At 44.7% G+C, this 13,366-nt stretch overlaps 1 protein-coding gene across 1 annotated transcript in view; it reads right to left on the bottom strand.

Moving 5' to 3' along the window:
* Positions 1-8,166: 8,166 nt before the first annotated feature.
* NPFFR1 (neuropeptide FF receptor 1) overlaps positions 8,167-13,366 on the bottom strand; it is a 32,303-nt gene continuing 27,103 nt past the window's right edge. The window contains exon 4 of the mRNA XM_032783297.2: positions 8,167-9,348. Coding sequence (XP_032639188.1) covers positions 8,457-9,348 — 892 coding nt within the window. The 3' untranslated portion in view covers positions 8,167-8,456. The remainder of the gene's footprint in view (positions 9,349-13,366) is intronic.

The following is a 13,366-nucleotide window of genomic DNA, read 5'->3' as shown; positions in this document are numbered from 1 at the left end:
CTGCCTTTTGGTCTGTAGTTAATGTGGATTGGGGGCCCGACCCTGCCCCCAGAAGTCAGTGCAATTGGGTTCTAGGGGATCCGGCTCAACCCTCTTCTAACTCTGCACGCTCCACATCAGGGCCAAACGGATCGGGCAGGATTCTGCAGCCCTTAGAGCACAGACATTCTCACAATAAACGTTAACAAAACCCAGAAGAGTGATATTTCATTTCTGTTACTCCTGGCCAGTGATCCAGTAATACCATTTTGTACAGCATGGAGAGAGTGGTTACTAAACAAATCTGATACAGGAGGGCTTTAGTCACAGTGTTACTAGAGGCAAGAGGTAGTGAATACTATGTATTAAAGATATCAAAAATATGTGGAATCGACTGATACAGGTGCACATTCTAGGGAACAGTTTTCTCAGGTGCAACATTTATTTTGATGCTTCATTTGCACTACTAGGCCCTGGTGTGTGTGCTGCCTGCTTCTAAACTATGCGCATGATCTCATACAAGAGCTTCTGCTGCACTAAACTCCACTTATGTGACTTTTCCAAATATGCTCTTGTCTTGGAAGCTCCATCCTGGGTTACAGATAGCTCAGCTGAATGGGAGGCAGCCAGGTCTGTTAAGTACAGCTCAGGTCTTAGGTGGCAATTGCTAGCATTGGCCTAACTCTGCTCCTAATGAAGTCAATTAGTTTCACCATTGACTGCAGTGGGAGCAACCATAGGTCAATGCTAAATGCTTCTGAAAATGCCACCCTTAATCTGATAAACTGTTACAGGTAACCAAACAAGTTGGGAACCATTAGAAAAAGATTTGTAGTGAGAAAAATGAAAGTCTTAGACTAGCATATTCCAAAGTAGCCTCTAATTTTAGATGCCTCCATTTTTGGGTGTTCAGCTTGTGACCAAGGCCTGATTTTTCAGAAAAGATGAGGTGTAGTGCTTCAAATTTCCATTGATTTCAGTGGGAGCTAGGTACCTAAATAACTTTAAGGATCTAGGCTTGACTGCCTTGAAATCCAGTGTAAATCAATAGGAGTTTCTGGTGTTCGGCACCTCTGGAAAATCAGGCCCAAGTTTTCTCAAATTGAGCATTGAAATTTGGAGGCTCATTTAAAAAAATGTGGCTGCAAAGGCCTTATCCAGCAACAGATTTGACTTCATTGTATGAACAGAAAAGGTTCAAGTCTTTTGATTAATGATATTAACTTTGAATAGCTTGACAACTTTGACAGAGAGTTGGGGGCTGCGGATAGGCCTCTGAGCCAGGAACTACTGAGTCCCAATTCCAGTTCCTACACTGATGGCTCTGTGAACTTGTGTAGGTTGGTTAGAGTACTCTTTGTTTCCCTGTCATTAAAATGGAGATTATACTCCAATTTCAAAGGGTATTTATTAGGATTAATTTAGTGTTTGTAGAGTACCTTGCAACTCAGAAGTATTATATAAGTGCTAAATATTATGAATACTCCATGTTTTCTAACCTCAGCACATTTCCTTTACTAGTGTATGTTCCAATGTACACAAACTAAGCCTTATTCGTTGTTGGTGTAACCCCATTGCAACTGCACCACAAACTTCAGATTACATTTGTTAAAAACTTCAAATGCTGGATTGTTCTGTTTTTTGTAAGAATGCAGAGGTGCACAGTAACAGCACGAGGCAAGAGCTCTGTGAGATTGACAATATACAGTTTGATGTCATAGCTCAAGGATATGCATAATGATGCTTACAATTTATGTTGCAGTGAGTATATATTCTTGGAGTTAATATTACATGAAGAAAATAAGGATTTTCCTCAGAGAAGAAATATAGGTAGCAAAGTAGGTTAACTGCACTGGCCTTTCACATTGGAGACCTAGATTCAAATTTTAGTCACAAATGAAAATATTTGGCAAATCTCCTAGATTTCATTCATGCATATCACAGAATCACAACATTGTCACATACAATTCATGGTTGGCCATCTCTGCTTGAGAGGTCAGGAAAGGAATCAAAATGTCTGTTACAAGGAGAACAGAGATCGGGCAAAGCTTGCACTAGGCCTGGCTCTAGCTGGTAGTGTAAGCCAATCGTTTTTGAGAACTAAAGTAACTTACAACTTAAAAATTGAACTGCAAATAAGTGACAAATTTACTGTGTTTTCAGGGAAAAAAAAAACTACATACAGCAGTGTATTATGGGCAAACAGGGCCCAGATCCTTGACAACGATGCTCCATTCCACGTGCTTGCAATCAGGAATTAAAAGTAAAAGGGAACACAATTCCCCAGCTGGTGCTAAAAGCAGGAGAGCATCTCTCTTTCTTCCTGGGTTACTGAATGAGGCACCAGCTCCTCTTCAGCTGATGAGGTGAGATGCAGCAAGAGAAGCTGGTGTGGTGACTTCCAGAGCAGTCAGTCTGGTGTCTGCAGCACATGGATTTACAACAGACTTGGTGCCTGATTGTTGGAATTTAACTCCTTGAATCTCAGTTGTGTGTGACAAGATCTGTCTAGCTGGCTGGGAAGGAGGGTAGTATGTAATGCACTAGCTAACGACAAAGGAAGGCCTGGTCTACCCTACGCGTTTAAACCGAATTTAGCAGATTAAACCGATATAACTCTGCACCCGTCCACACAATGAGGCCCTTTATATCGATATAAAAGGCTCTTTAAACCAGTTTCTGTACTCCTCCCTGACAAGAGGAGTAGCGCTGAAATTGGTATTGTCATGTCGGATTAGGGTTAGTGTGGCCGCAAATCGACGGTATTGGCCTCTGGGCGGTATCCCACAGTGCACCACTGTGACTGCTCTGGAAAGCCATCTCAACTCAGATGCACTGGCCAGGTAGACAGGAAAAGCCCCGCAAACTTTTGAATTTCATTTCCTGTTTGCCCAGCGTGGAGAGCTCACCAGCACAGGTGACCACGCAGAGCTCATCAGCACAGGTAACAACGCAGTCTCCTGAGAATCGAAAAAGAGTTCCAGTATGGACCGCACAGGAGGTACTGGATCTGATTGCTATATGAGGAGAGGATTCTGTGCTAACAGAACTCCGTTCCAAAAGACGAAATGAAAAAACATTTGAAAAAAAATTTCCAAGGCCATGATGGAGAGAGGCCACACCAGGACTCAGTACAGTGCGTGTGAAAGTTAAGGAGCTCAGACAAGCCTACCAGAAAACCAAAGAAGCAAACGGAAGGTCCGGGGCAGGGCCAAAAACATGCCGCTTCTACGCTGAGCTGCATGCAATTCTAGGGGGGTGCCGCCACTACCCCACCCCTGTCCGTGGATTCCGAGGTGGGGTGGTAATCTCAGCCATGGCTGAGGATTCTGCGGACGGGGAAGATGAGGAGGAGGAAGAGGAGGAGGACGAGCTTGCAGAGAGCACACAGCACTCCGTTCTCCCCAACAGCCAGGAGCTTTTTCTCACCCAGACGGAATTACCTCCCAGCCCTCCCAAGCCACTATCCCAGACAATGAAGCCATGGAAGGACCTCTGGTGAGTGTACCTTTGTAAATATAAAACATGGTTTAAAAGCAAGCGTTTTTTTAATGATTAATTTGCCCTGAGGACTTTGGGATGCATTCGCGGCCAGTACAGTTATTGGAAAAGTTGTTAACATGTCTGGGGATGGAGCGGAAATCCTCCAGGGACATCTCCATGAAGCTCTCCTGGAGGTACTCCAAAAGCCTTTGCAGAAGGTTTCTGGGCAGGGCAGCCTTATTCCATCCTCCATGGTAGGACACTTGACCACGCCATGCATGTAGCAAGTAATCTGGTATCATTGCATGACAAAGCCTAGCTGCGTATGGTCCCGGTGTTTGCTGGCATTCAAGCAACATCCGTTCTTTATCTCGCTGTGTTATCCTCAGGAGAGTGATATCGTTCATGGTAACCTGGTTGAAATTCAGGAATTTAATTAAGGGGACAGAGATGGCCATTCCTACTGGGCTGTTTGCCTGTTGCTTAAAAGAAATCCTTCCTTGCAGGTAGCCAAGCAGGGGGGTGGGGGGGGTGTTTCGCAAATGGCTAGCTGAGCTTTTTTCGCATTTGGCTAGCAGGGATCTTCCCTGCTCCCACCAGCCACGTGTGGATGGGGTAAGGGGGAAAAGATTATGCATGATCTTCATGATCAGCCAACATGGTGGGGGAGGGGTAAAGCGATTCCAGAGAGTGCTTGGATGGGGGGGTGGTTTCTGCTGCTGCATGTTAACAGGAAAGAAGCAGCACTGAAGGCTTTGCTTGGTATTTGGGAAGGAGGGCACTGTGTATATGAAGGTGCAGAAGGCTGAAAGACAATGGCTTACCATGGCCGCATGCAAGCTGAATTCTGCTGCCTGGACCTGCGTCTGTGATCTCTAACACCAGAGCCGCAGGCACTCAATATTAAGATGCAAAATGCGACCTTGTAGTGAAATCACATGTGCTATGTAAGGTGAATAGTGTTGTTCACTTGTGAAAAGAGTATAACCATTGTTCTGTAAAATGTATCTTTTTAAATACTTCTCTCCTTTTTTCCTCCCTCATGCAGCTGCAAAGAAGCGCTCCCTGACTCCATCCGAAGGCTGGTGAATTGTCCAGGGAAAAAAAGTGGAAAGAAATTTCAGAAATTGGAATGTGAAAGAATTTCGAGTGATTTTGCATTGGCATCCACCCCCCACTTAGCATAGATGCTGACACAGCAGACTGATGGTTATTTTAAAGCTCTGGGATCCCCAATTTCTTTGTTATTGGGCAGGAGGAAAAAAAAAGTTTGTCACCCTGAATCTGTGTGAATGGGGAGCTGTAGACTGCTTTGGTGAGCTTCAGAGATGACTCAACCTCAGTCCGTGGACTTGCTAAACATGGGACATTCAAAACCCCATGAATGAGAGAGGATCTTCTGGTGTGTGTACCTGATGTATGGGCCCCTTTTGAGGGCTCTGGAAAAAACACCCACACATCCTTTCCTCTCAGCCCAATGTAAAAAAGAGTAGAGCTAATTTTGATTCTATTAGGAAGTCCATCTTCCTGCTGAGCTAATTCCTGGCCAATGGTGCACCAGCACCAGGGCTCCCAGTACTAAGAGCTTTTGAACTGACAGAGCTTTAATCTGAATACTGATTTGCTGAAATAACTAGTGGGGGAGCCTAAAAAGACCATTGTTAAAGCTGGCAGAGTGAGCAGTTGAATGTTGGAGCAGCCCATGGAACAGTGAAAGGAGTCATGGAAGTGAAGTGGTTTGCAGGGACAGCTGGTGCAGCAACAGTCAACGGCACATGGCTGTGTGGTGGAAAGCTGGGTCTGTGGTGAAGGCTGCCAGTAGCAGAACATTCAGAGAATGCGGAGAGGCCAAGCAGTAAATGGCCCTGGCCCACATCAAGGTGCCCCCTTAACATCCTGTGTGGACTCCCCCCACCATTTCCACCAGGCTGGGGGGGTAAAACTCTGCAGATAAACTCTTGAATTCTGGGGTCCTGACCAGAGACTTTTGCAAACAAGTTGGACTTTGGGGTAATTGGACTTTAAGAGATAAGGGGGAAAAAAAAAGGACATTGCCAAATGAAACTTGGAGGTGGGTTTGGAAGTTACCCGCAATGAAAGAGTTCATCTGTTTGAGTGTTTCTCCGTGGGATGCCGCATTGTTTCCCTCCTTTATTAAAAGGATTTTTGCTACAGGAACTCCGTGCTGTGAGAGAAGGGAAGTATTGATCAGCAGGTGGCCCAGCAAGGGCTGTGGTCCTGTAAGCTGTCCCAGGTCACTGGGTGGGGATCGAGGAAGCTGGTCATGCAGTGTTATCTAAACAGCGGGAATTCCCCTGGATATACTGACACCCACCCCTTCCATTCTGCCAACTCCAGACGTGTAAGATGTGCGTGGGGAAGGCTCCTCGTGCCCCCGCCCACTCCACCCCCGGTGGACAGCCCAACAAAAGGCTGTCATTATTTTGAAATTTTTTTTAGTGGCTCTTTTCCTTCCCTCCTATCCTCCTCCCAAACCACACCCGGGCTACCTTGTCAGTTCTCTCCCTCTTTTTTATAATGAATTAATAAAGAATACATGATTTTTAAATGATAGTGACTTTATTTCCTTAAGCAAGCTGTAATTGAAGGGGGAGGGTGGGTTGCTTACAGGGAATGAGTCAATCGGGGGGGGGGGGGTTCATCAAGGGGAAACAAAACACACACAGTCACACCGTACCCTGGCCCGTGATGAAACTGGTTTTCAAAGCTTCTCTGATGCGCACCGCTTCTGGTGTGCTCTTCTAATTCCCTGGTGTCTGGCTGCGCGTAATCAGCGGCCAGGTGATTTGCCTCAGCCTCCCACCCCGCCATAAAGGTCTCCCCCTTACTCTCACAGAGATTGTGGAGCACACAGCAAGCAGCAATAACAAGGGGACATTGGTTTGGCTGAGGTCTGAGCGAGTCAGTAATGTGCGCCAGCGCGCCTTTAAACAGCCAAATGCACATTCTACCACCATTCTGCACTTGCTCAGCCTGTAGTTGAACAGCTCCTGACTACTGTCCAGGCTGCCTGTGTATGGCTTCATGAGCCATGGCATCAAGGGGTAGGCTGGGTCACCCAGGATAACTACAGGCATTTCAACATCCCAACTGTTATTTTCTGGTCTGGGAAGTAATTCCCTTGCTGCAGCCATTTAAACAGAGTAGTGTTCCTGAAGACGCGAGCGTCATGAACCCTTCCTGGCCATCCCACGTGGATGTTGGTGAAACGTCCCTTGTGATCCACCAGTGCTTGCAGCACCATTGGAAAAGTACCCTTGCGGTTTATGTACTGGGTGCCCTGGTGCTCCGGTGCCAAGATAGGGATATGGGTTCCATCTATCGCCCCACCACAGTTAGGGAATCCCATTGCAGCAAAGCCATCCACTATGACCTGCACATTTCCCAGAGTCACAACCTTTCGTAGCAGCAGCTTAATGATTGCTTTGGTTGGCTACTTGCATGACAGCAGCCCCCACAGTAGATTTTCCCACTCCAAATTGATTCCCGACTGACCGGTAGCTGTCTGGTGTTGTAAGCTTCCAGAGGGCTATTGCCACTCGCTTCTCAACTGTGAGGGCTGCTCTCATCTTGGTATTCTGGCGCTTCAGGACAGGGGAAAGCAAGTCACAAAGTTCCATGAAAGTGCCCTTAGACATGCGAAAGTTTCGCAGCCACTGGGAATTGTCCCATAGCTGCACACTATGCGGTCCCACCAGTCTGTGCTTGTTTCCCGGGCCCAAAATCGGCGTTTAATGGCTACAACATGCCCCATTACTATCAAGATCTCCAAAGCGCAGGGACCCGCGGTTTGAGAGAATTCTGTGTCCATGTCCTCATCACTCTCGTTGCTGCGCTGCCGTAGCCGCCTCCTGCTCACCTGGTTTTGCAGGTCCTGGTTCAGCATAGACTGCATGATAATGTGCGAGGTGTTTACAATGTCCATGATTGCTGTCTTGAGCTGAGCAGGGTCCATGCTTGCTGTGCTATGGCGTTTGCACAGTTCACCCAGGAAAAAAGGTGCAAAACGGTCGTCTGCTACTTTCACGGAGGGAGGGGTGAGGCTGTACCCAGAACCACCCCGACAATGTTTTTTGCTCCATCAGGCACTGGGATCTCAACCCAGAATTCCAAGGGGCGGGGGAGACTGCAGGAACTATGGGATAACTATGGGATAGCTACCCACAGTGCAACACTCAGGAAATCGACACTAGGCTCGGTACATGGACACACACCGCCAAATTAATGTACTTAATGTGGCCAAGTGCACTTGACTTTATACAATCGGTTTTACAAAATCGGTTTATGTAAAATCGGAATAATCCCGTAGTGTAGACATACTCGAAGGGTCTCTTAGCTCCAGTGGTAAAAGCCAGGTTGGTTGGTTTGTTTTTTGAGCTGAACGATCAAGGGTCTAGACCTGGCTCCCATGTGGTGTATGTGATTTTTCCCAATAATTATCTATTTCCAGTTCAGAGATTCATTGTTATATACTGCCTATTTATCCCCCCATTCCTGTCTGAACTTTTATCTTTCTCCCAATACCAAGTCTTCGATCTTTCTTTCAAGTAGCCCAGCCAGCTTGAGTCGACTCCATAAGGTAGCCAACAAGTAACAGTCAGCTGTGCACTGCATTACCACCACCATCTGCTATGCCACTGAATAACTGCTATGCCTGGGTCCACTCTCATCATGGGCCTGGATCCTAAAAATCCCTCCATAAACCATTCCTTAATTCACATGAAAGTCTAGGAGACAATAATAGATCTGGAAACTTGAACATAAAGCCTTCTCTTTTGCTTTGTAACTGTAGTACCATGTATAACATCTAAACCTTTAGCGATTTAGTCCTTGTAATTGAATAACTTTTAGTCTAGATGTCCATCATTGTAAATAATTTACTCCTCAGAGAATTTCAAATGTTATGGTTCACAGATCTTCAGGGTTGTCCACTAAAAAGGCCATCAACTATGGGGGCCTGATATGCAGTAGTCTTAGACATCCCAAGCTGGGACACTGACGTTGTTGTGAGAACAACCTGTATTGTCCAAGTCCTCCACCATCAGCCCATGGTGAGCAATACGCCCATTCCTCAGTGGAAATAACCCAATTCTCGGGAGGTTACTTTGTCCGGACTGGGAGGGTTGCACTGAATCACTAGGGTGCGCTTCAACAAAAATGCGGTTTCGTGCTCCAAAAAGGAATCCAGTATTGTTCCTTTCTGAATAAGTATCCTTGTGCTTGTTCTCCACATAGCAGAGCTGGACCTTGAAAGCCTCCTGAAACCCTCTTCGGAAGTTCTCATTGAAATACCCATAGATGATTGGGTTGATGCTGCTGTTGAAGAATGCCAGCCAATGGGCAAATGGAAAAATATAAACTGTGATCACGTTGAGCTGGTACTCTGTTAGGTTTCCATAATCTGTCAGAAGCATTAAAGTCCACAGGGGCAACCAGGAGAGAGTGAAGAACAATGCCACTATTATCAACATGTTGATAACCTTGACTTTCCTCTTGGAGACCCTCCTCCCCTCATTCTCCTCTGACTGGGAGCCTCCTATGGGTGCAGAGGACTTGAAAAGTTTGAAAGCGATACGTGCATACATGATCACAATTAAGGTAAGAGGAGCCACATAAATGTGAGAAAAGAGTACGGTTGTGTAGATCTTTCGCATTCCCTTGTCAGGCCATGCCTCCCAGCAGGAGTAGAGCGGGTAGGAATTGTTGTATGCATCCACCATGAAATGATATTCATCCCTGATGACTGTCAAGGTGACTGCAGAGGGGCACATGATTATCAAGGCCAAGACCCAAATGATAACTATGGTGATTAGGGCTTTCCTCAGAGTCAGTTTCTGTCTGAAGGGGTAAACAATGCAACGAAACCTGTGAGAGGAAGAAAAAGAGTATTGCTTTTAAGTTCTACTGAGGTGCTTACTCTGTGTACCAAGGGACATTTATAGAGGCCTCTTCTGACTTTTCATGCAGAAGATCGAGGTTTGAGTCCTTCCATCCTGACCTCTGTCCCTGTAAAGAGGTACATTCATACTGTAGCAAAAATAATTTCAAACCAGTAATTGTACAAAATGCAGTTTACTTGATGAGTCATTTTTCTCATCATCAAACATCAGCCTGCATTGTGGAGCTAAATCACTGCACAATACAGAAGAGTGAGAAATTTAGCAGAAGGATCTATAGTGATTAGGTCCTACAACACAGGCTGATGTTATAGTGTATGTGAATGTACTGACCTGGCCCACAAATAAACTCCTACTGAGTATTAAAGAGCAGGGCCATATCCACATGTCACTGTGAAGAAATATAAACCCAAGAAAAAACAATGAAATTGCAGTCAAGTTGCTTTAGTGGAAAAAAACAAACCCAGCAATTCATGGTTCAAGGTCCTCCCTTTAACATTTTTTACAAGTGCAAACTGCTTATGGACTGTAACAAAAACAAAGATGCTCTAATATGACTTGGAAAAAAAATGAAGTGATTTAAAAAAAAGTTCGATGTTTTATTCCTTTACATGGTCTAAAACATCATGCAATGAAATGTTTTAAATGGGCATTGATGTTTTAGGAATCAGCACACTGAATATTAAACAAAGTGCTGAAGTTCCCTGTACCCTCGCCTAGAACCAGCGGTACACTTTCTATTATATACATGATTTTTTGAAATGTTTTAAGCAGCCTGGACCCGATTCTCCCTTACCTTGCCCACTTTACAGTCATTTATGACCATGTAAAGTGAATAATGAACACTGCTAAGTCAGAATTTTCCACTCACTGTGGTCTGGGCAGAAAGATGATATAGCGATTGGTTACTGTAAGGATGTAGTACGGGATGATCTCATGGTGTTCCTATGTCTGCTTTTTTATATAGGTGCCAACTTGAAAGAGGATAACTGGAAGATTCTTCTAATTTTTGATTCTCGGAATCCTAGCTGACAAAGTGTGGTGACATTACAAGAAGACATGAATGTGTATTCCAACATTACCATGTGACATAATGGGATGATGGCAATTTGGAGGAAAAAAGCAAAAAACTCAGTGATGAGCATTTGGATTTTTCCATGTACTGCAAAGATAGATCTCTCAATCAGGAAATTGGCTGGAAAAAGGAAAGATAATCTAGGTTACTCCTATCTAAATAAGAATGTTGGCAGATGCATTGTCTCCTCTCATCCGAAATAATGAAGAAAGGAAGGGCAAGAAAAATAGAAACTGATATTTTTTGTCCTACCAATACTACATAATCTTGTGAGCATTCATTTGTCTGCTGTGCTTGCAGGTATCTATGTTAGAACACATTCTTTCTTCAACTGAATGGCCAATGTGATAACATGGTTCCTAAAAATGGTTATGAACAGTTTTTCTGCCCACATGTGAAATAAAGTGTCATGACAGACTCCCTTACCCATGGCAGACAACTGTTAGCACAAATTCTTTTTCTAGTGTAGACGAGAACACACTGACTCTGTACACATTGACCAGCAGAGGATACTATACCCTTCAGCAAGGCTACAATAAAATCATAGAAGTGTTGGACTGGAAGGGATCTCAAGAGGTCATCTAGTCCAGTCCCCTGCACTGAATGCAGGACATGCCCACTAACAGATTCATTTGCAGAGAGTATTCAGCTGTGGCACAAGGAACCCATCCTCAGTATTTCCTACAGCTGGTATCAGGGCATTTTAGATATTGCCTTTCCAATGGGTATTGAGACTAAGAGGAAAGGACTTGGTTTACTAACGCAATGTAATGGATTGTCCAGAAAAAGTGATGTTACAACATTTTTCAGATTGTATCTCAGACACTGAGGCCTGGACTGAAATACAGACACAGCTGTGCTGGGGAAACCGTTTACCCACACAGTTGTGTCACAAGCCTTTTGTAATGTGGCATGCTTTTTTTGGTGTGGATCAGACCATTAAGGGAGCATAAATGGTCTTTAGAACATCGTTAGCTAAAAGTTCAGGATACAGCTGTACTGTAATGGGTATCCTAAAATAACTATAACTGCAAGTGTAGCTGGGGCCAAAAACTGTAATTATAGGGAAGCATCTAGATGACCTCCACATTTGTATTTTCTAAAGCTGAATATATCTAACAAACTCCGTGCTGGCTCTGTTTACCAAGCAAGTGTTTGTTGTCTCTTCGGCTAAACTAACATTATTGATAGGTCAAGTATTTTATACATTGCCCACAACCTCTTTCATCCACTCACCCACCTAAAGATCAAAGGCACTGTAACATATTTTGTCTTACTTAACTCTGAACATGTTTAAACAGCTGGTTTGCTTTAATGGGTAACATTCCGTTGGGATGCTCTTTGCCCTCCATCTGAGCTCTCAGAGAATAAAACATCTGCCACAGATAGAAGAATGTTTTTTGAGTCACAATGTCAGTTTTCTGTTGCTGAGCCATAGATTTTGCTGCATTTAAAAAATACAGATGAGAGAATTCATTTTATTTTAGAGGGGAGTATTGTGCCTTTTGTCAGCTGCTCACTGGGAAATGTTAGTCTGAGTAATGAGCTATGTCAGAACTGTTTCTCACACTCTCTCACACAGAGCTCTGAGTTACTCACTGGGAGTTATTTATACAGTTTCAGAGAAACTAGGAGGACAATGCATATGCTTTCTACCAATACCATTAAGAACTGAATTCCATAAATATAGTGGAAGGAAGGCAGTTACTTTCTATGATAAATTACAACCATTAAGCAGGCATGGACGTCTTCTGTCCTAACATGTTACCACACTTTATTTACATGGCTACCATGATTAAATATGAATTTCTGCAATTTTTTAAAGGAATCCCATGTGTGCCCCATTTCCCCCTATGTGCTGTAGTGTTATCTGGGGGTAGAAAGGGTGGTTTGCTCTCTTCAAAGACTCAGGTATGAATGGTTCCCAGCTGTCTGGGATTTAGGCCTCAAATCAATGGAGCTTTTCAGAAGACAATGGCAAATCCAATCACTGGGACTTTCATATCTAGCAACCAACAATCATGGATGGCACATTTCTCTGCAGGAAGCCAAGCAGTCTTTGACCTGCTGGAGAACAAAGGTCTGGGGATGTGCCAGGAGGGCGGTTAAGGGTTGACTGCTGGAGGAATCAAGGACATATGTGAACTGGGATGAAGGGAGGTCAGAAGGACAGGACTTTGGATTCTGTGCTGACCAGGATGGACTCTACTGTAACTTTCTTTTCTCTATGCTAACCAAGGACTTCCTATGCTGTGGTCCAGTTGACTAATAAACTGTTCAGTTTTATAATGCTGGTTGAGTGTCACTGCAAATGCTGATGGAGGAGGTACTCCCTAAGGATTGTACAAGTCTCCCTCAGGGGTCGTTCCCAGTTGGACTTGCTGAATGGAGCTCACAGTGTGAAGCAGGGATGCTGAAAGACCAGAGGTCTGGCCTAAGGAGGCGGTGAACCTATATGGCTCACCTTGGAGGAAGACTGAGGCACCTAGCAGGGCTGGCACACTTAAGGGGTCCTCCCAGAGACTGTTTCTTCCAAAGCTGGAGCCATAGCACCAATCCTGTGGATCTATGACAGTTACTTTTCTAGCTTCCTGGCTGCCCATTGCACACATCTTGGACTCACATGCCAATATATGGTAGGCCTGAATCTCTTCTTTCCTTTTTGTCTTCCTCTTCAATTTTCTTTCTCTCTCCACCAGCACATACATTTTGTATTGTATCTGCAGGATCCCAAGGGAATGGGGTGAGGGCCTGATGGAACACAAACAGTACTCAGCCTGTATGCTCTAGGGCAGTGGTCCCCAACCTTTTTCGTCTGGCAGGCGCCAGACGACGAGCCACAGAGGACTGTGGCGGCAGACGAGCATCCGCTGAAATTCTGCTGACAAGTGGCAACATTAATAGGCATCGC

Source organism: Chelonoidis abingdonii, chromosome 15, assembly GCF_003597395.2.
Source record: "Chelonoidis abingdonii isolate Lonesome George chromosome 15, CheloAbing_2.0, whole genome shotgun sequence".
Classification (NCBI taxonomy): domain Eukaryota; kingdom Metazoa; phylum Chordata; order Testudines; family Testudinidae; genus Chelonoidis; species Chelonoidis abingdonii.
The sequence above is the reverse complement of the archived record's forward strand: the minus strand, read 5'-3'. Positions and strand labels throughout refer to the sequence as shown.